Genomic DNA, 19,780 nt, shown 5'->3' on the forward strand with positions numbered 1-19,780 from the left:
CAAATATAAGATACACGCATATCAGAGCATAGGTAAAACGAAAGTGCAGTCGAACTACCTAAGTACTAATTATACAAACAGGGAAAAGATCTCTACTTTTATTTATGGAAACGTCAGAACCGCTGTGTAGTCCGCATGAGCCACCAAAGACGAGCAACTACCTAGAACCTAAAGGGGTGCAAAATAGAAGGGTGAGTGGGCAAAACAAAGCTTTAGAAAAACACATTTATCTTTATGAACATTGTTGGTACCACACATAATGGGCCTTAGACTTTGATACATTGGGCCTCATTACCCAGCCCATATGATTATGTAAAAGGAGGAGCCCCTTATTCTATAAAAGGGGACTCCTCCCCCCCTCACAAAGGAGACTGAGAAAACCCAACAAAGGGCAATACCCTCACAAACACAACAACACTCTCTTTCTCTGGGGACTCCCCCTCACCCTTGTAATCCATACATACAGTCAGAGAAATACAATTAGTGTGGACGTAGCCCAAACCTTGGGGTGAACCACGATAACTCTTGTGATATTTACATTTCATGCAGATTCACGGTCAGATTTACGTTGTTCCAAGACTTCCGGTTTTGTGCATCAACATTTGGCGCCGTTTGTGGGAAACGATACGAAAAGTTGTGTCGGTTCTTTTTTCATCTTTTCACCGCCGTCGTGAATCTGCAAAATCACAGAAACACCAAACCAAAATCCCAGTCCCTTCTCTTTCTCTCTAGAAACCCAGAAATGGGTAAGCAGAAAAACACATACTCTAGATCTCTCTCCATTCCTCATCCGAGGTTTGTTTCCAATGCATCAAACTCTCTACATCTCCCTATCTCTCTCTCTCTCTCTCTCTCTCTCTAACCGAACTCGAATTGAGGTAACAAGAGCAAAACCCCATTTCGGCGACAATGAGAGAGGAAGAGATTGAAAAGCTTCTTGAGGTAGAAAGGGACTGCGTGACGAAGCACCTGTACTCCTCCGCCATCTTCTTCGCTGACAAAAGTCGCTGCCTTTACCAATGACCCTGTCGATATCTACATGCAAGCTCAGGCTCTCTTTCTTGGCCGCCATTACCGATGTGCCTACCACCTTCTCAATGCCTCCCAGATCGTCCTACATGACCCTTGATTTTGTTACCTCGCCGCCAAGTGCCTTGAGGAGCTGAAGAAGTGGGATCAATGCATATTAAGATGGTGAAGATCAAAGGAATCTGTATGACTTAAAGGATTCCAATATCATGTACTTGGATAAAGATGGTGAAGATCATGAGATCAATGTAACATTAGATCTTATGCAATATGCTTTTTACGAGGCAAGCATTGGAAAACCGTGTCCAGGCCCGACAATGGTATAAAGTTGCTATTAAAGCTCTTCAGCAGCGAGCAGCCAGAGCAGCCCATTTCTGTTCCCGTTTTTCCCTCTGACACTCTAACCATGGTTTTCCAGGCAGATGGAACAATGCGGATGCAACCGAAGTGGGGGTAGCAAGCTCTCGGGGAAGAAAATGGCCGAAAGAGCCAGACCTTGCATACTGTTTATCTTTTGACTCAGTGGGGAAGAAAGTCTCCAACAACATCATTTCTATACCCATCTGTCTTTTTTCCACACTCATGATAATTTTGAAAAAGAAAAGATAAGGAAAGAGCCCTTGTCGGTCAGATCCACCAGATCCACACGTGAAAAAGAGATAAGTCTTCACCTAATTCAATTGTTTTTATTATTTAATATTTATCAAATGGTACTGGTTATTGTGTGATGGTGGAACAATGATGATATCTTTATTTTATTTTTTGAATGTTTTCCACTAACTGATGGTGGGTTTACAACAGATGCTGAAAGTGGATGTGGGTTGCCACACCCATGCATTTTAAATTATTTTGAAATTATCAACTCAAATCCAAAAGAACTAATCCACTTTTATAACCTAAAACTATGCTATAATACGCATGGCAAGGTTTTACACTTATAAGAAATATACATATTAAATAATTGTTGTTACCATATTTCTTTTACGTATTTACTATATTTATTCATTATACGCTCATGATTATACTGTCATTTATTGTCAGGAATTATTGAGCAACTAGGTCCACTAATCAACATTGTTGCTGATTAACGAGGTCTACCAACTTATAGACTGATGAGCCACGTGCTCGTGGTGATCTCTTGTCTGACCAGACACCCACTTGCTCGGACATTCGCTTATTGGGACACCTATGTGCCTGGACCCAACTCAATGACCCTATAGATAGTCCCAACTCGATGACCCTACGTATGGCTTCGACTCAAAAACCCGACTTGTGGACCCGATCCGCGGATCTAACACATAGACCCAATATGCGAACCCGACAAGCAGACCCGAGTCATGTCGAGAATCAACTCATACTGAGTGCATGTCGACATAAAGTAGATATTTGCAATGAGGAATACCACGAGCCGAGCTGCCTCGCAGCGAGCATAGCCTCTAGCCGAGCCGCATCGCAACGAGCATCGCCTCTAGCCGAGCAAACGCCTCGCCATGAGCATAACCTCTAGCCGAGCAGCCTTGCAACGAGCATCGCCTCCAGCCGAGTAGTCTCGTAACGTGTGATACCTCTAGCCAAGTATTGCTTTATGTTGAGCATTGCCTTGGGTTAAGTACTAGTTCAAGACATCTAGCCACTTCGGCCCGTACATGGATTGGATTTGAAGTCTCCAGCCAAAAGACTCTCTTGACTGAAGACTTGGGGGACTACTGTTGGTACCACACATAATGGGCCTCAGGACTTTGATACATTGGGCCTCATTACCCAGCCCATATGATTATGTAAAAGAATGAGCCCCTTATTTTATAAAAGGGGACTCTTCCCCCCTCATAAAGGAGACTGAGAAAACCCAACAGAGGGCAATACCCTCACAAACATAACAACACTCTTTTTCTCTGGGGGGACTCCCCCTCACCCTTGTAATCCATACATACAGTCAGAGAAATACAATCAGTGTGGACGTAGCCCAAACCTTGGGGTGAACCACGATAACTCTTGTGTTATTTACATTTCATACAAATTCACGGTCGGATTTACGTTGTTCCAAGACCTCCAATTTTGTGCATCAACAAACATAATAACCCATCTCCGTAAACCCCGTATAATTTCCAGGAAATAGTAATATGCACATATATAAAAACAATGTTCAAGAGTAGTGAAAATAGAATTATGCCATGTCATAACGTTCAACACTAAAATATGTAAGCCAGGTGAAAAGTCGATATAACTTAGCATAATGTGACATGTACGACTGGACCTATAACTCATCAACATATGTCTGCACACGAGTTGAAGTCACCTAACGTGACATGTACGACAGGCTGGATGTAATTAAGTACGCTTAAGTGCTACGATCACGTGAAAGTTGTGCGATAGATCGCGGGTGACCTACGAGTTGGAACCACCTATTGTGGTATGTACGACAAGGTAGCACCAAAACTTGGATCCAAGGTGAGCGTGCGGTAAAAGAGGTTAACAATCACTTGAAAGCTGTGCCCAGGTCTCGGGCTAGAGCACTAACACCGGGGTGCAGCATAATAAGCTCTAAATGCATAGCAATATGCAATGCAACAAGACCAATCACATGCTAACTCACCTGAAGCTTACCTGAGCCTCCGCAACATCAAATAGTATAATTCACAATTCATACTAATGCAACAATATAGTAATAAGCAGTATAGACATGGCATACAAGACATAAATTCATTTAAAAATGTTTTTGGAAATCGTAAAGCATATATATATAGAGAAAACAAATGCCCACTCACTAATAAGTGGCAGGATCGTAGCTCTCTAGCCTTACTTGTCCACGCTCGTCTTCGGGGTACGTCTCACCTATATGCTATACAACTATTTTAACGTTAATTTGATAACACATAAACAAAGCCCATGATTAATTCCTCATACGTTGCTCAAATGAGGTGTTTGAATATACCAACGTGATCTATTCGACAATACGAACACACATATATTTTTAGAAAAAAAATTTGGACACCGAACGCGCCTTCATGCTCCGCCCAAGCGCAAGCACATGCCGTCCGTGTGACTGACGCCGTTAGGAATATTCCGTCAATTTGATGGAATATTTCGTTAAATGTAACTGACGATACCTGACGCCATTAGAATATTCTGTTAAAGTTAACAGAATATTCCCCTTCTTCTCCAGTCACTCCATCGGTCTCCGCCATCCGCCACCGGCTGCACTCGCCGATTTCTGGAAATTTTTCTAAAGCTTATAACTTTGTCATTTCTCAACCAAAATCCATGAAATTTATATGGTTTTGAAGGTCTTGAAGAGTAGAACACATTCGTACCTAATAAAAGTTCAAAATCCAACGGAAAACGATAGGAAATTCCCATGATACTTCCGGCCAACTCTGCAACCTTCCAAACTCGTCTATACCAACGTCCACTTCACTCCAAAACTACTTCAAAGAGTTAGGAAATTTGGGTGAATACCTTTCCAGGCCTTCAATTCTCGAAACCATGCTGGGATCGCGTCGGAGCAAACTTGACTCCTCGCTTGAGCTTCTAGTTTCTCACGTTCATGTCGTCCGTTCGATGAGCTAAGGGTATGGCTAAGTTTATGAGGTCGAGAGGAGAATAATGGTGGTTTCCAAAGACTCGATCCATGGAAGTTTGATGATAATGGTGTATGTAGGTGTCACGGCGCAAAGAGAAAAAGGAAAGAGAAGGCTCGAGAAGAGAGGAGAGAGTGTGTACGTGTGTGTGTGTGTGTGTGTGTGTGTGTGTGTGTGTGTGTGTGTGTGTGTGTGTGTGTGTCCTCCTGATTGGGCAGAAGAAGAAAATGTTAAGCCCTAATTGGGCTGCCGTAAGAGAGGGAGAGAGAGGACTAATTTTGATTGGTCCAGATGAGATAATAACCCAAATACCTAATTGGGTCCAAGGAAATAGGAATTATGGTGATTGGTTTCTTATTTTGGTTTGTTTACACTCTATATGTTCGTAACTTCCTTGTTACAACTCCGATTCAGCCCTAACTTGCGTCAACGCGCTCATGACGTCGAGTACAATCTAATTACAATAGCAAGGAAATTAATTTAGAACTGCATATGTACATCCATGTCCCTAAGCCAACAAGGGCAATATTGTCACTTTACACACTAGGGGAGAAAATATATATAATAATTTGGGACGAGTCTTCATATTTTGCCCCCAAATTTTTTGTAGGGAAATTTTATTTGAACACATATAACCTCTTTCTACACCCAACTTAAATTTTAAATGTGAAGTGTCTTTTTTATCCTATTGCATAATTACCATAAAGTACAAGATAAAATTAACAATAAAACTATAATGTAACAATAAACCCACTCCAAATAATCAAATCATTACTATCATGCAATCTTTCTTTTGCGTTATATTCTTGCTAAAATCCTAAGATGCTCTCATAGAGAATAAGCTCTTTTTGACAAATGGATATTGATTTTGAAATTTTCGATCCTCCAACTAAGATATGAATGATTTATGAGTTTTTATTTTATGAACTCAAAGAAAAAATTCGAGGTGTCATCGTTGGCGCATCTCAGGATATGATTTTCCTGCAGCTATGTGTTGACCCTAAAAACTACCAAGCCTACGTGGCGCACATGCCGAGTAATTAATAAGCTAACTACGTCAATTGGTTATGTGTGGGGCGTGCCAACTCGAGGGCCAAGCTCGGTCGGGGAGTAAAATTTGTTAGCGTTGCGTTGAGCGTGCTGCTGACTTCTTGATCTTGCGACCGCGGCTGAGGAAGGAACACGTCTCAGCCTTCGGGTTCTAGAGCCTGAATATAAAGCTGCTAGTCTTGCGAAGTTCACGGATCGTCGACGTCGGGTTCGGTCACGGTGGTTATATTCGTAAAAGTATAAGCACGCCGAACTGGCTCCAAACTATACGGACATAAGTACTTAAAAGAGATATATGTCTTGATGGTGAATGTGGTTCGGCCGTCAGAATGCCGAACTCTAAAACTTACTTGTGAATATCCAATCATAAAACAATTCGGCGTTCAATGCACCGAGCCCAGTAATCTGTAACACCTCACTTCACTAAGAAGACTAATGAGATGACCTCTGCCAATAAGGATTCGAAAATCTTTCTTGGCCGAGACTTGGATAAATAATCAGTCGGCCTCGACGCAGTGCTGTTTATCCAAACTGAAGGTGCTCCGCGGTCGGCTAATTCTACGACAACAGTGTTGTTTATCCAAACTGAAGGTGTTCGCCGGTTGCCTTCACAGTGTTGTTTATCCAAACTGAAGATGTGTCGGCGAAAAAGAAAATAAAAATCTCAAGGTTGTTAAGAGGTTTCGCATAGAGCGAGAGTTTGCGCAGAAGTTTGTGTGTTGGGTTGAAGGGGGTTGAAATGGTGCAGGTGTCCTACATTTATAAGGACAAGGACACGATTGATAATTTTATGGACTCCAATTGCAACTCTGCCACCTCTTTCCCGTGCTAATACGTGATATCACCGCCACACTTTAACTCTTGATAAGCCAACCCCTGCTAATAATTATCACAACCTAAATTGGTGCTAGTCAGGCAACATATGTAAACCACGTGCAACAGAACTCTCTTTAATTTCAAATCCTCCATACTGCTTGGCGGCCAAATCCTTCACGTGTATGTAAATCATGTGTGTCGTAAGCACTTGCAATTTAATTGCAATGCTAACTCTTACAAGCCTTATCACATCCCATTAATCACCTAAAGGATAACTGGCATACATAATTGTTGCCATCTTATCACCACCATGTGTAAAATTATTTCCCAAGCATATCACTATTTTTACTTCACCCTTATCATATGCATGCATATTTGTCATCCAAAACTGATCCAACCACACATCCACATCAGTTTGAATTGTGTCGCCTGTTTTCAGCTTGGAGATATATTTTTTCGTAAGAAAATGTCAAGATAAATCATTATTAAAAGATAATTATGATAGAAACCATGATGTTATCTTTTAATGTTAATAAAATTATCTTCACTTTTCCATCCGATGGTTGGGAACTATGCCCATTCAACGGCCTTCATTGCACGGACCGGTGGTGTAATTTTGGGTCCAAACACTATGTAAGTCTTAAGCAGATGGACTCACATTCCTCAAACAATTCTTTCAATCCCTTAAATATGGAAGCTTACAAAGGGCCTGAAGCATTACAAGATAGCTTATATTGTATGTAGCGGGGAAAGATTACTTGAACATTTTCCACACCTTTTGACCTCACCTAGATTAGAAGTGCAGGCATGAATGCTAATAAAAAAATGGTACGGTTCGCGTTGCTTTAGGGTTTCATCATTTCTTCCGACTTTTTGAGGGCTTTGCTCTGTCTTGTTAAAAAGCTTCGCGTTTACATAGATGGAAACCGGGTTACTATATGTTGTCCAACAACATTTTCTACGTCTTATGTTTCCATTTCCTCCAAAAATCATTTTACTCCTTTAAAATCATTTAAGGCCATGTAGCTCTGCATCCATATAATATAAGTAAACATGCCAAATATGAAAGAGAATGAGAGAACTTAAACTAATGAGTACACGCCCCCTTCAAATGGTACTGCACTCTCAGTACCTAACAGAGAATAGATGTTTGGTCTCTTACACAAATTGATGACACCTACTTAAACTGATGAGTACAAGCCCCCTTCAAATGGTACTGAATGAGTACACGCCCCCTTCAAATGGTACTGCACTCTCAGTACCTAACAGAGAAGAGATGTTTGGTCTCTTACACAAATTGACAACACCTAGTACAAATGAACAAGAAGTTTCTCAAATTCTCACCAGTTCTTTTGATTTTGATTTATATTTCTATTAAATCATGAAGAATTTGAAAGGAAATATGACAAACTTGATGGAAGGAGAGAACGTCAAAGAAGAAAATGTATTCTTTGACTTTGATTTTTATCTTTTAAAAATGGGTGTAAAGATAAATTTACATATATATTGAATTGAGTTTGTGAGGTAATTTAGATAGTAAATTTGAGTTTAAAAATATATTGATAGTTTAGCTAAAAATAATATTGATGTAGGAGTAAGCTAGTGTAAAAAGAGCTGGCTTTAAATAAAATTTCCTTTTTTTGTATCCCCGCTTGAACAAAACCCTTAAAGCCCTTGAAGCCGCTCCGCTTCACTTCACACCACCATCACTTTTCAGCCATGGCGGAGCTCAAGCTCTCAGAGAGTCGAGACCTGACCCGAATAGAGCGCATAGGCGCACACTCCCACATCCGTGGTCTCGGCCTTGACTCTGCTCTAGAAGCACGCGACGTCTCCGAGGGCATGGTGGGCCAGACTTCCGCCCGAAAGGCCGCTGGCGTCATTCTCCAGATGATCAAGGAAGGAAAAATCGCGGGTCGGGCCGTTCTTCTGGCGGGTCAGCCCGGAACCGGCAAGACCGCCATCGCCATGGGCATGGCGAAGTCGCTCGGCCTCGAAACCCCGTTCGCGATGATGGCCGGAAGCGAGCTCTTTTCTCTGGAGATGTCGAAGACCGAAGCCCTAATGCAAGCTTTTAGGAAAGCTATTGGGGTTAGAATCAAGGAAGAGACTGAGATTATCGAAGGCGAGGTCGTGGAGGTTCAAATTGACCGGCCTGCGGTGGCCGGAGCGGCTTCGAAGACCGGGAAATTGACGTTGAAGACGACGGAGATGGAGACCGTGTATGACTTGGGGGCGAAGATGATTGAGGCTTTGGGGAAGGAGAAGGTGCAGAGTGGCGATGTGATTGCCATTGATAAAGCTTCTGGGAAAATTACCAAGCTTGGTAGGTCGTTTTCAAGGTCAAGGGACTACGATGCCATGGGACCGCAGGTCAAGTTTATGCAGTGCCCGGACGGGGAGTTGCAGAAGCGCAAGGAGGTCGTGCACTGCGTCACACTTCATGAGATTGATGTCATCAACAGCAGGTACTTACAAATGTCGGCTTGTGCTTTTCGTTGTCTTAATTTCGAGAGCATGTTGCTGTGAATTATAAGTTCATGAGTTTCTGCATTCATATAATCTTGGGAAAGTTGCAGTTTTGGGGGGTTAATGGAAATTTGCAATTAGCTTGCTAAGTTGTTACACATTAGTGAATGATAAATGCGTTCCTTTCTTAGAAGTTACTTTTTTACAAAGAAGCTCGACCCCTTTTTTTGGGTCCTTCATTACCCCAAGAACTAGTTAATGCTACCTTTTACTCCCTGTCAGTCTGCAGTTGAGGATGGTGATCTATGGATGCATTATATGATGTAGTTATCAGTGTTGTAAAGCACTAAGAATCAGTTTGTGTCCGAGTTGGATGTTTCGTAGCTCAGCTGTGGTTTATTTGGACTTTAATTTAGTAGTAGGTTCGACTCATTTGGAAGTTAGAAAGCAGGAGCTCCTCTCCTCTCCAATTTTCAACTATTTATGTGCATCAAGTACAAAAAATAGTTTCCTGTTTTTGAAAAAGTATATGCAAGTTGTATAAAGCTACATGTACCAAGAGAAGGGTTTGAAAACAACTTAGTACCCTTAATCTTGAATTGCCAAAGTGACTATAGCCAAATCAAATAGTTGAGAAGCTTACTGGCCGCCTGTTGTGATTTTTCTCTTTGAGGAGCTTCGCACATTTCTTTAATTTTTTTTTAATGAACCATGTGAGGAGGGGAGAAGAGGGGAATTGGCATAGGATTTAGCCTTTCCAAGAGGCCCTTCTCTAACATCAACATTTTCATTGGGCCACCTTCCAGGCAAACTTGCTTTGAATACCCAGCTGCTTGTGTCCATTGGTGCCTACATTTCTTGGATGGGTTTATTTGTTACAACACCCCCAGGAAAACCTTTATTCAGTCACCTTCTCACCAAACTCGGAAAGTTTTAACCTTAAGAAACTTAAAGGAAGCTCCATCAAAATCTGTATTTTTTGAAGCTTGAACCCAAACTAGCTGCCAGGTTTGGGTGAATTAGTGAACTTTTTCTGTTACTATAAAGGGGTTCCAGTTTTTATATCATTACTCTCACATTTTTTTTGTCACCTATTATTACAGGTTAGATCTGAATATAACAGAACTCCATATCCATCTTGCACCTTAGAATTTGCATGAGAGAAATGTTTAAATGTTACATGCTTAGGTGTTATAGAATGCTATCTAACTAGTAGTTTTTCTGGTTTCTAAGGTTTGATGTAATATGTGTGGAGTAGAATGGCTTCTCTCATAGACACACATAAACATAAATCTCTAGACAATGTCTTCAAAATTTATCAATCTATAAGCTTGTGTTTGGTGATTTAATTGTGATTGTGAGAGCTGTGCCTGCTTTGTTGCTTTATGTTTCGAGTGATTTCTGTTTGGTTTCTGTATAAAAGCATACATTGCAACTTGCACCCATATAAAAAGTCTGTTCAAATTTAATAAATAAATCCTGGTTGTAAGTTGAGAAGGTTTTTTTTTTCTTTGGTGATGGGGATGGGGATCGGGGGTAGTTCTCTACTTTAGACTCAGTATTGGCCATGGATTAACGTGATATTTTGTTATCCGATTAAATTATGTCTCTCTTCCAGAACACAGGGATTTCTGGCTCTCTTTACTGGTGATACTGGTGAAATCCGTTCAGAAGTGAGAGAACAAATCGACACAAAGGTAGCAGAATGGAGGGAGGAAGGGAAGGCAGAGATTGTGCCAGGCGTACTCTTTATCGATGAGGTGCACATGCTTGACATTGAGTGCTTTTCATTTTTGAATCGTGCGTTGGAGAATGAGATGGCTCCCATATTAGTCGTTGCTACCAACAGAGGAATCACTACAATCAGAGGCACAAATTATAAATCCCCCCACGGAATTCCTATTGATCTCCTTGATCGACTGCTGATTATTACCACCCAGCCTTACACAGAGGATGAAATTAGTAAGATTCTGAACATCAGATGCCAAGAAGAAGAAGTCGAGATGTCCGAAGAAGCAAAGCATCTGTTGACGAAGATTGGTGTTGATGCATCCTTGAGATATGCTATCCATCTCATAACAGCATCTTCGTTGGCATGCCAAAAGCGGAAGGGAAATATTGTGGAGATGGAGGATATTAACCGAGTTTACCATCTGTTTCTGGATGTGAAGAGATCAACACAATACTTGATGGAGTATCAGAGTCAGTACATGTTCAGTGAGGAAGGCGACGACGATGATACCAATGCCATGCAATCTTGAGAGAATTCGTCAGACTGGAATCGACCGTTTATCTTAGTATCTTGAGTTCGTGTAGTGGCATTACTACCTTACCTTGGTATGTAATGTTTATCTTGTTAGATTTTCGGTATGAATCTGTAATCTTCTTGGCAAACAGCAATTTAGCAGAGGATTAGTACGGTGACTTTCGTATTTTTACTTTTATTAATACAAGAGATGCTTAACTTCAAAGTAATCTAAACCAACATAGATGGGAATACCAAGGGAGCGCATCCGCTCTAGTCAATAGCATAGAGGCTTTGTTACTTCATCCACGCCATCAGACTGGCGGACTTAATATCATGCTCCTGTAAGCTTGAGCTGCAAAAGCACAATGACGACCAGGGCGAATTTAGGACGTGCATTCATCCATCGAGCCCTTGCAGAAAGCAGCAGCAGCAGCGTGTAAGGGAGTTCCGATAGGCCAAAGTTGAACCAATGCAGGTATTATCCACGAAGTTCTGCTCCCCAGATTCAAGAAGTTGGATCCTCTGCCCAGCTTTTCCATTTAACAACCCTCCCTCTCTCTCCCTCTCTCTCCCTCTCTCTCTCTGATCTTGTTGTTTTTAGTCAGTCGAAGATTTTATCGAGTTTTCCTTTTACAACTCTTGGAACGGTTAGATTTTCAAGTGAACTTGTTTGTATGATCCAGGCCTTCTTCAAAATCTTAGAAATTATTTCACTTTGAAGTTATGACTTACGATAATATGATTCGCAAACAGGCAAATGCACAGAAAAGAGAATGGCACGGAAAGTAGAACAAATCGTTGCCAGAACGAAAAACTAGTTACATAACAATAAGAAAATACAGTCGACGAATTACAAGGCCGGCAAAGATACAGGAGACCAACCTTGTGTATCACCATGTCAAACTTGAAGGAAAACCTAAAGGGTTGAGATGTCCTCAAATTTTCAGTTAACACAGGAGACATTGGCTTAGTTTGGTCGAATAGCTAATATCTGCTACTTCTGTTCATCATCTCATGCATCTTTGCAGGACGCGGAAATTTTCGGAGAAATATTTCCCAATATAGGCTTCTAAGGTCCCTAACTTTGTTTTTTTTTTTTATTACTAATCTCTATATGTTTTGTAGTTCAAACAGGAAACATCTTTAAACCAGCGGCAATCGGCATCCCTAAAAATCCGATGAATACAGTGGCAAACCATTGTGCCAAGGTGAGCGGTGCTGTGCTTGCAAATTTTCCCAGGAACTCGATAATAATGATTTGGAACACAACTGTGGAACTGAGGACTCCGACGAAGACATAGTTATCCAATATGCCCTTGAAGACATCTATTTCCTCCATATCGCGTGAGCTTATCTCGTTGAAAACCTGCAAAACCAGAATCAGGTCACCATCTGTAGGAGTAAAAAATCGTCAGCAGTAGTCCTCCTCGTACGAGAACTTTTAGAAAAGATTACCTGACAGAACACAAATGTGTTGAAAATCAGAGTGTTGAGGATCACATGAGAATCTGGTCCGTATAGACCAAACATTGCTTCTCCTTTTGCCTGAAGGAACCAAATCACCGTAAACTGATACAAAGACTGCCCTAAAATGTTCCTCCACATTACATTGTTGATAAAATTCTGTCTCTTTCCAACCGGCGGATGCTTCATTAGGTCATTATTTGGAGGCTCAGTTGCAAGTGCAAGGGCGCCTAACGTGTCCATGATCATGTTGACCCACAATAGCTGCACAGCTGTGAGAGGAGCACTCCCTGAAGAACGATGATTTACGCAGATGCACAAGAAGTGAGAAATGATTCTACGATGGATAGTAAAATATGGCGAATTTCGTTACAGAAGCGGACAAACAAATAAAAAATGTGAGCCTGCTAACCTGTCAAGCAAGCCGAGGAGAAGTTCACAATCAATGCAACTATATTGACTGTCAGCTGGAACTGCACAAATTTTTGAATGTTGATGTAAACCGAGCGTCCCCATTTTGCCACTGTCACGATTGTGGAGAAATTATCGTCCAGAATTATAACATCAGCACTCTCTTTAGCCACCTGAAAGCAGGTGAAATATGATTTGTTAAGGGCCTAAACTGTATCGTTTTCTTCTTGATCAAGAGACAAAAGGGATATGGTGGTATCAACCAATGCGAAGAGTCGTATAATTTTGCACTTGCAAAGCGTAAGTACTCACCTCAGTTCCAGCAATCCCCATAGCTAGTCCAATATCTGCCTCGTGAAGCGCTGGGGCATCGTTTGTTCCATCACCGGTTACAGCAACAACTTCATCAAATGTGGTCCGCAAGTGCTTCACCAGTGTATGCTTGTCCAGAGGTGAAGATCGAGCCATCACCTACACAAGGGCTCAAATTTCAGTGTCACAGATTCATAAACTATAGTAAGTAGTCGGTAAGAAGCAAAATCCGAGCGGTTATGTTCCTTGAAAGAAATGGAGATAGTACCTGAATTTTAGGAATCAGAGAAAGCAATTCTTCCTGATTCTTCTCCCTGAACTCCGGACCTTCAATGGCTATGCCATCATCGGTGAGAATCCCACATTCCCTTGCGATAGCCTTTGCAGTATTTATATTGTCTCCGGTGACCATTCTTACTGTGATGCCCGCTGAACGGCAGATTGCAACAGACTCCTTGACACCGGGACGAACAGGATCCTTAATTCCCACAATTCCTATACAGGTATAACCAGAAACAGGAATGGAATTCTCAGGAGAGAAACCAGTTTCTAGTTCTGTATACGCAAGACATAGAGTTCGAAGAGCCTCGCAAGCAAACTGCTCAATAGTAACTTTGAGATGGTTGAGGGATGCTTCATCAAGGGGAACAATATCACCATTTGAGTTGATCACCTTTTCACAGCTGGCCAGAACTACTTCGGAGGCACCTTTGGTGTGCGCTATCAAACCTCCTTCAGGAAGCTCCAAGATTACCCCCATCCGTTTCTTCGTTGAGTTGAATGGCTCAACTTTAACAAGTTTAGAAGCTTGTCTCTCTGCTTGGAAATTTCCACCAATTGACAATCCAAATTCCAACAAAGCAGTATCTGTAGGTGTTCCCAATAGCTCATGCTTTCCGGCTTTGTTAACCACAATTTCTCCACCAGTGTTGTTAAAGATCGATTGTACCAAAAGTTTCTTAGCAGACTCCGGAAGATCAGAGAACAAGCTAGAGGCCTCATTGGGTTTACTCACCTCCTTGACATTCATGCAAATGCATGATTTCACAACGGTCATGCGGTTGGTTGTTAGTGTCCCGGTTTTGTCACTGCAAATGTTTGTGGCTGATCCCATAGTCTCACAAGCTGCGAGATGACGAACGAGTGCTTTATCGTTCATCATCTTCTTCATGGCAAAGGCAAGGCTCAATGTCACAGACAGCGGCAGCCCCTCTGGGACAGCAACAACAACAATTGTTACTGCAATAGCAAAGAATTCCAACATTTGCTTTGCATCATCTCCATTCCAGCTCCAGTGTGTCCCCTCAGCCAGTTTTCGACTAAACAATCCTTGCATCATAACTGCAAAAGTCACGACGGCGAAGAAAAGTCCTATCTTTCCAATAATGGTTGCCACTCCATTCAACTTCACCTGCAATGGGGTTTCATCATCTCCACCTTCGCTCAGAGTCGCCATCAATTTACCCCATTGGGTTCTCATCCCAACTGTTGTAACCATCATCTTGCATGATCCGTCTTGGACCTTAGTGCCGGAAAGAAGAAAAGGGTTTTCAGCAGTTACCATTATTGGCTCACTCTCACCAGTTAAGCTTGATTCGTCAATCAACACGGAGAATCCTGATACGAATAGCCCATCTGCTGGCACTTGGTCTCCAATAGAAAGATGCACAATATCACCAGGCAGTAAATCATAGATTGACATTTTCTGCCTATATCCATTTCTTGTTACTTGCATAGCAATCTTCTTTTTCTCCTTGTCCAAATCCTTGAACTGCAGCGATTGGCGGTAATCACTTGTTGCTGTGACAAGAACAACCAACAGGATACTCGCAACGATTCCAAGTCCATCATGTGCTCCAACCGGCCACCCTTCCATTGCTATCCCAACTATCAAAGACACGAAAGCGCACACTCCGAGGATCATAAGAGTCATATCCTGAAGGGCTTCCCAAACAAATATAAAGAAACCCCGTTGCTCACTCTCCGTAAATTTATTGATTCCATAAATCTCCTGTCTTCGAGTGTGCAAGTCAGATTCGGTGTTGAGCCCATCTTTTACAGATGTGGAGATCTTTTCTGCGATGCCGCTTACCCCGCCATGAAATTTGAGCTTCTTTACATCATGGCCTTCAACAATGGATCCCAATTCATCTGCACAAATATGAAAACCTGCGTCTGTAACTTCCTTGGGTACGACGTAGTCACTTGGTTGCACACCTGCAGACATTAGAAATTTAGTACAGGCATAAAATCACCATGCCTCGTTATGTGATGAATTGATGGTGTTTATCTTTAAAGCCAAAGAGACTCGCCTTGAATAAATTGAAATGCAGCTTTTGAAACCAAAACAGCAATCCTCAATTTCTCCTGCAAAATGGTGAGTAAAAAATAGATGAACATAGCTTTTCCGGTAAAAACAATATAAGAAAAACTAACGAAAAGCACTTCAAAACTTTGAATTTTAATCAAAACCCATCCTATAACTTTATTTAATAATAAAGACAAGAAGAAAAAAAAAAAAAAAATCTAACTACGCGCATGCAATTGCACAGCGTTTTTTCCCAGATTTTGTTTGGTTTGGTGTGCTGGTGCTTTTTCCCAGCTTATGTATTTGCTTCTATGGAGTCTTTTTTATCCATTTAAAATGTATGCGGCAACTTTAAAAAATATATATATTAATGTGGAGTGATTGATGGCAGGAGAAAGGGGATTCATAAAAAAAAATTAAAAAAAAAAAAAAAAAAAAAAACTTGCAGGAGAAGGGGGTTTTTTGGAAGAAAATAAAAAAGTATTCTTAGAGAGAACTTGTGGAGTTCATTAACATAACATATGGAACTCCAAAAAAAACTTTGAGTTGTGAAACATATGAATTTTCAATTACCTCCAGTTCTAATTGGTTCTTTGTTTGATTAGAAAATATAAAAATTGAAAGAGTTTGATATAAAACATTGGACCAAGAATGAGACACTGTTTATGAAACTACATAAAAAAGAGACACTATTTATGAAATTGTATCAATTATTATACACTATTTATGAAACTAGACATTGTTTATGAAACATGACCAAGAACTAAGCATTATATATGAAAGTGAACCAAGAACTAGGCACAATTTATGAAACTGAATCAAGAATGAGACACTATTTAGGAAATTGTACCAATTACTATACACTATTTATGAAACAGGATCCAATAACGAAGCACTTTTTACAAAAGTGAACCAAGAACTAGGCACTATTTATGAATCTGGACAATAAATAGTGTAATACCGTTTAGTTTCATAAATAGTATAGTACCGTTAAGTTTTATAAACAGTGTCTGTGATGGAAGCGCGCATTCAGGCGCTTCAGGTTATTTTTTATTTTTTTTTAATATTAAAATTGTGTCTTTTTCATTAAAATTTAAGTTCTTTTGTCCTCTTCATTAAAAGTTAAGGATTTTTCATTAAAATTTAAGTTTTTTTCATTAAATAAAATTATAGCACAATTTTTTTATTAAATTAAACTTAATCCAAGCCCTTTTCATGAAAACTTCCAATAATATAACATGACCATCATCAAACGGCCAACTGATTTCCAATTTACATGAGTTTTTGCATAAATGATTGATGTCCGATCGAGGGCTTGAAAAATCATGGGAATCGTAACGTTCTTTTCATGAAAACTCCCAATAATATAACATGACCATCATCAAATGGCCAACTGATTTCCAATTTAGATGAGTTTTCGATGTTTGATCAAGGGCATGAAAAATCATGGGAATCGTAACATCCTTTTCATGAAAAGTCCCAATAATATAACATGATCATCATCAAACAGCCAATTGATTTCCAATTTAGATGAGTTTTTGTAGAAATGATCAAGGGCATGAAAAATCATGGGAATCGTAACATAGAATGGGCTGTTAGTGTCATGTTAATTTATTAACTAATTAGCACTTGAACGTTATATCAATATGCATCGACTGACAGATGAGGTATTTCTAACAAGAAAAAGAAGAAGCATGACAGAGGTGAGATGAAATAAAGACCTGATTGGTACGGCGCATAGCAGCGGCCTCGAAACGCTTGGAAAGATTGGCAGTGAAGCGAAACCGCCGTTTCGGGTTCTTGACAACGCTGCAAAGGTTCCTCCATTTCTGCAACGTTTCTTCCGACGAGCCCTTCGCCTTGACTTCCCCGAACTCTTGCAAATAGCTCTCCATCGCCCAACTAACTTAACTACCTTTCTTTCACTTCTTAACCACCTTTCTTTCACCTTCTTAACCAAGTAATTAATTATTTTGATTTATTTCGACCTCCTCCTACAGACTAACACACATGCATATATATATAAGCAAAACGCGTAGAAAAAGCACTTTGGAGGAAAGGAAGTTTCAGTAACATTTCTGGGAAAAAGGAAACGCATTGTGAAGTTGAGGGCCTGAGAAAATAGGGTTTGTTTTCTTCTTCTCTGCGCATTTGTGTACGGAAAATACGAAAAACTGAGTGGAGGAGGAAGGACTGAGGATCCGAAGTTTTGGTGGGAAATTGCATGGCTTGAGAGCTAATAGCGGTTCTTCATCGTCTTCCGCTCAATTGTTTGCTTATTTTGGACCAATCAGCGCGGTCAAACACTAAAAACTGCAAAGTTTTGGATGATTTTGTTTTCCTTTCCAAGCCCCAAGTGATGGATGTTAAATAGAGTTTAGTTTGAAGCAATTCATCCCAAAAATTATAAAAATAAAGACCATATTAAATAAGGGGTGTGATATCTACACACCCCTGTTTACTTCTCACGTACTCTTTTAAATTTTCGGTCGTCGGATCAGATAAATTGAAGAAGATCAACGGCGAAAAATTAATAAGGGTATGTGAGAAATAAAAAAAAAAGTGTAGATAGCACACCCCTTAAATAATTCTAATCAATTTTAATTGAGTTCTTAGTCTAGTGGAATAACGTTGGAAGAGATTACACGTTTGAATCTTCTTCGATTGTTAATTAAAGAAAATTTAAATGAGTAAGTGTCAGTTAGGTCAGTTAATTAGGATAATTTTTATGTCTTCTAGCACTCAAGTACAATCGATTTCTATGTTGTTACATGACATGATAAAAGAATGTGAAGAATAAAATTGAAATTTAAAAAGCTACCAACCACACCGCGTTCGGCACGCCGCACGCGTATGGCAGAAGAGGACCGCGACTTTAGCGAGAACAAGAATATAAAGAAAGACCAAAAGCTTGTCCAAAAGTCTACTAACGTAATCATGGCATTGGCAACCATCTTCCTCTTCTTTCAAGTCTATTTAGTTTAATTAAGGGCATGTTTGATAGTGCATGGAAAAAAACATTTAGGGTAAATATCAGTTTACTACTCTTAAATTTTATGGTTTTGCAATATTTGGTACATGAAGTTTTTTTTCTCCTAGAGTTATACCTAAAATGTTAATTTTGGAACAGTCTTATACATCCGTTAGTCTAACTGTTAACTGATGACGTAGTGCTTATATGGACAATGATTGGGCGCCACGTGTCATTAAGGGTCCATGTGGAAATTAAAAATTCAAGCTGGCACCACTTAGACATTAAAAAATAATAAAAATTAAAACTTAAAAAAAAAAATGAAAATTAAAATTAAATTTTTTTTTCTGGGTTGTCTCCTACTCTTCCCCCCCCCCCCCCCCCGACCCCCGAGTCCAAACACTTCCTCCTTCCCTCCCTCCCTTCTCTCCTCTCCACCCACCCAACCCTAAATTCAATTGATTCTCCAACTCCCACTTCGATGGCCACCGTTCCCCTCCTTTACCACTAGTTCCCACTTTAATTAATTCTCACTTTCAATTCTTCTTCTCTACACGAAGACACCCAAATCTTGCAGGTACTCTCTCTCCTCCTCCTCGATCTATCTCTCTCTACCTCTATGATTTTTAATTTTTTTTTCTTCCATTTTTTGTGAATTTGAAGTTTAGAATCAAATCTCTGCCAAGAACAAGTGGATTTGCATGACGTCAAGGTCTCCAAGCTGGATGTGGGTAGGGGTCTGATTCGAAAGCGTCCAACAGTACGAATTCCGGGTCGGATTCAGGAAGATCCACGTCAGTATTGTATTTCAAACGAAGGCTTGGAGGCCTTGACCGGATCTGGAGGAGAATGGTAGAGATATGCGGCGTTGGGCTTGGCGTGTTGGAGGATTGGGCTCCGTTAATAACTTATGCGGCAGCGTCTCTTGGCTGAGGTTGGGTTTTAGGGTGTGGAGGATGGGGTTGGGTTTTGGGATGAGGAGGATGAGGGTTTGGACCAGGAGGTTGTTGGGGATTTGTAATGGTGAAGGTTTGAAATAGGGATGGAAAAACCCTTAGGCTCGTTTGGTATTCTATTTGAAATTTTTTATAATTTCTCAAAACATTTTTTAAGAATTTTTCTTG

At 40.5% G+C, this 19,780-nt stretch overlaps 3 protein-coding genes and 1 non-coding gene across 4 annotated transcripts in view; 3 read left to right on the forward strand and 1 right to left on the reverse strand.

The window, feature by feature from the left end:
• The window catches only part of LOC126604857 (mitochondrial outer membrane protein porin 2-like), a 71,563-nt gene that overhangs the window by 44,227 nt on the left and 7,556 nt on the right, over window positions 1-19,780 (forward strand). The window lies entirely within an intron of this gene.
• LOC126604829 (uncharacterized) lies at window positions 8,113-11,413 on the forward strand. Its single transcript, XM_050272148.1, has 2 exons — window positions 8,113-8,941; window positions 10,561-11,413. Exons 1-2 carry the CDS (start codon window positions 8,193-8,195, stop codon window positions 11,201-11,203), a joined length of 1,392 nt encoding a protein of 463 aa, XP_050128105.1. The 5' UTR covers window positions 8,113-8,192; the 3' UTR covers window positions 11,204-11,413.
• Window positions 9,551-9,630, forward strand: LOC126614144 (small nucleolar RNA snoR109). The gene has a single exon (XR_007620302.1). It is a non-coding gene; the product is annotated as a small nucleolar RNA snoR109 (small nucleolar RNA).
• Window positions 11,989-17,996, reverse strand: LOC126604802 (calcium-transporting ATPase 2, plasma membrane-type-like). Its single transcript, XM_050272119.1, has 7 exons — window positions 17,407-17,996; window positions 15,690-15,744; window positions 13,646-15,594; window positions 13,378-13,536; window positions 13,067-13,238; window positions 12,646-12,944; window positions 11,989-12,556 (listed from the first exon to the last, which is right to left on the reverse strand). Exons 1-7 carry the CDS (start codon window positions 17,578-17,580, stop codon window positions 12,317-12,319), a joined length of 3,048 nt encoding a protein of 1,015 aa, XP_050128076.1. The 5' UTR covers window positions 17,581-17,996; the 3' UTR covers window positions 11,989-12,316.

The sequence above is a fragment of the Malus sylvestris genome, chromosome 2, assembly GCF_916048215.2.
Source record: "Malus sylvestris chromosome 2, drMalSylv7.2, whole genome shotgun sequence".
Classification (NCBI taxonomy): Eukaryota; Viridiplantae; Streptophyta; class Magnoliopsida; order Rosales; family Rosaceae; genus Malus; species Malus sylvestris.

Bases quoted from the DNA above. Each gene is read 5' to 3' on its own strand.
- LOC126604802 (XM_050272119.1), bottom strand. From the start codon at position 17,580: ATGGAGAGCTATTTGCAAGAGTTCGGGGAAGTCAAGGCGAAGGGCTCG. The intron at 15,745-17,406 runs GTCTTTATTTCA...ACCATTTTGCAG, and splicing joins CTATGCGCCGTACCAATCAG to GAGAAATTGAGGATTGCTGT. The intron at 12,945-13,066 runs GTTAGCAGGCTC...ATCGTTCTTCAG, and splicing joins CTCCTCGGCTTGCTTGACAG to GGAGTGCTCCTCTCACAGCT.
- LOC126604829 (XM_050272148.1), top strand. From the start codon at position 8,193: ATGGCGGAGCTCAAGCTCTCAGAGAGTCGAGACCTGACCCGAATAGAG. The intron at 8,942-10,560 runs GTACTTACAAAT...TCTCTCTTCCAG, and splicing joins ATTGATGTCATCAACAGCAG to AACACAGGGATTTCTGGCTC.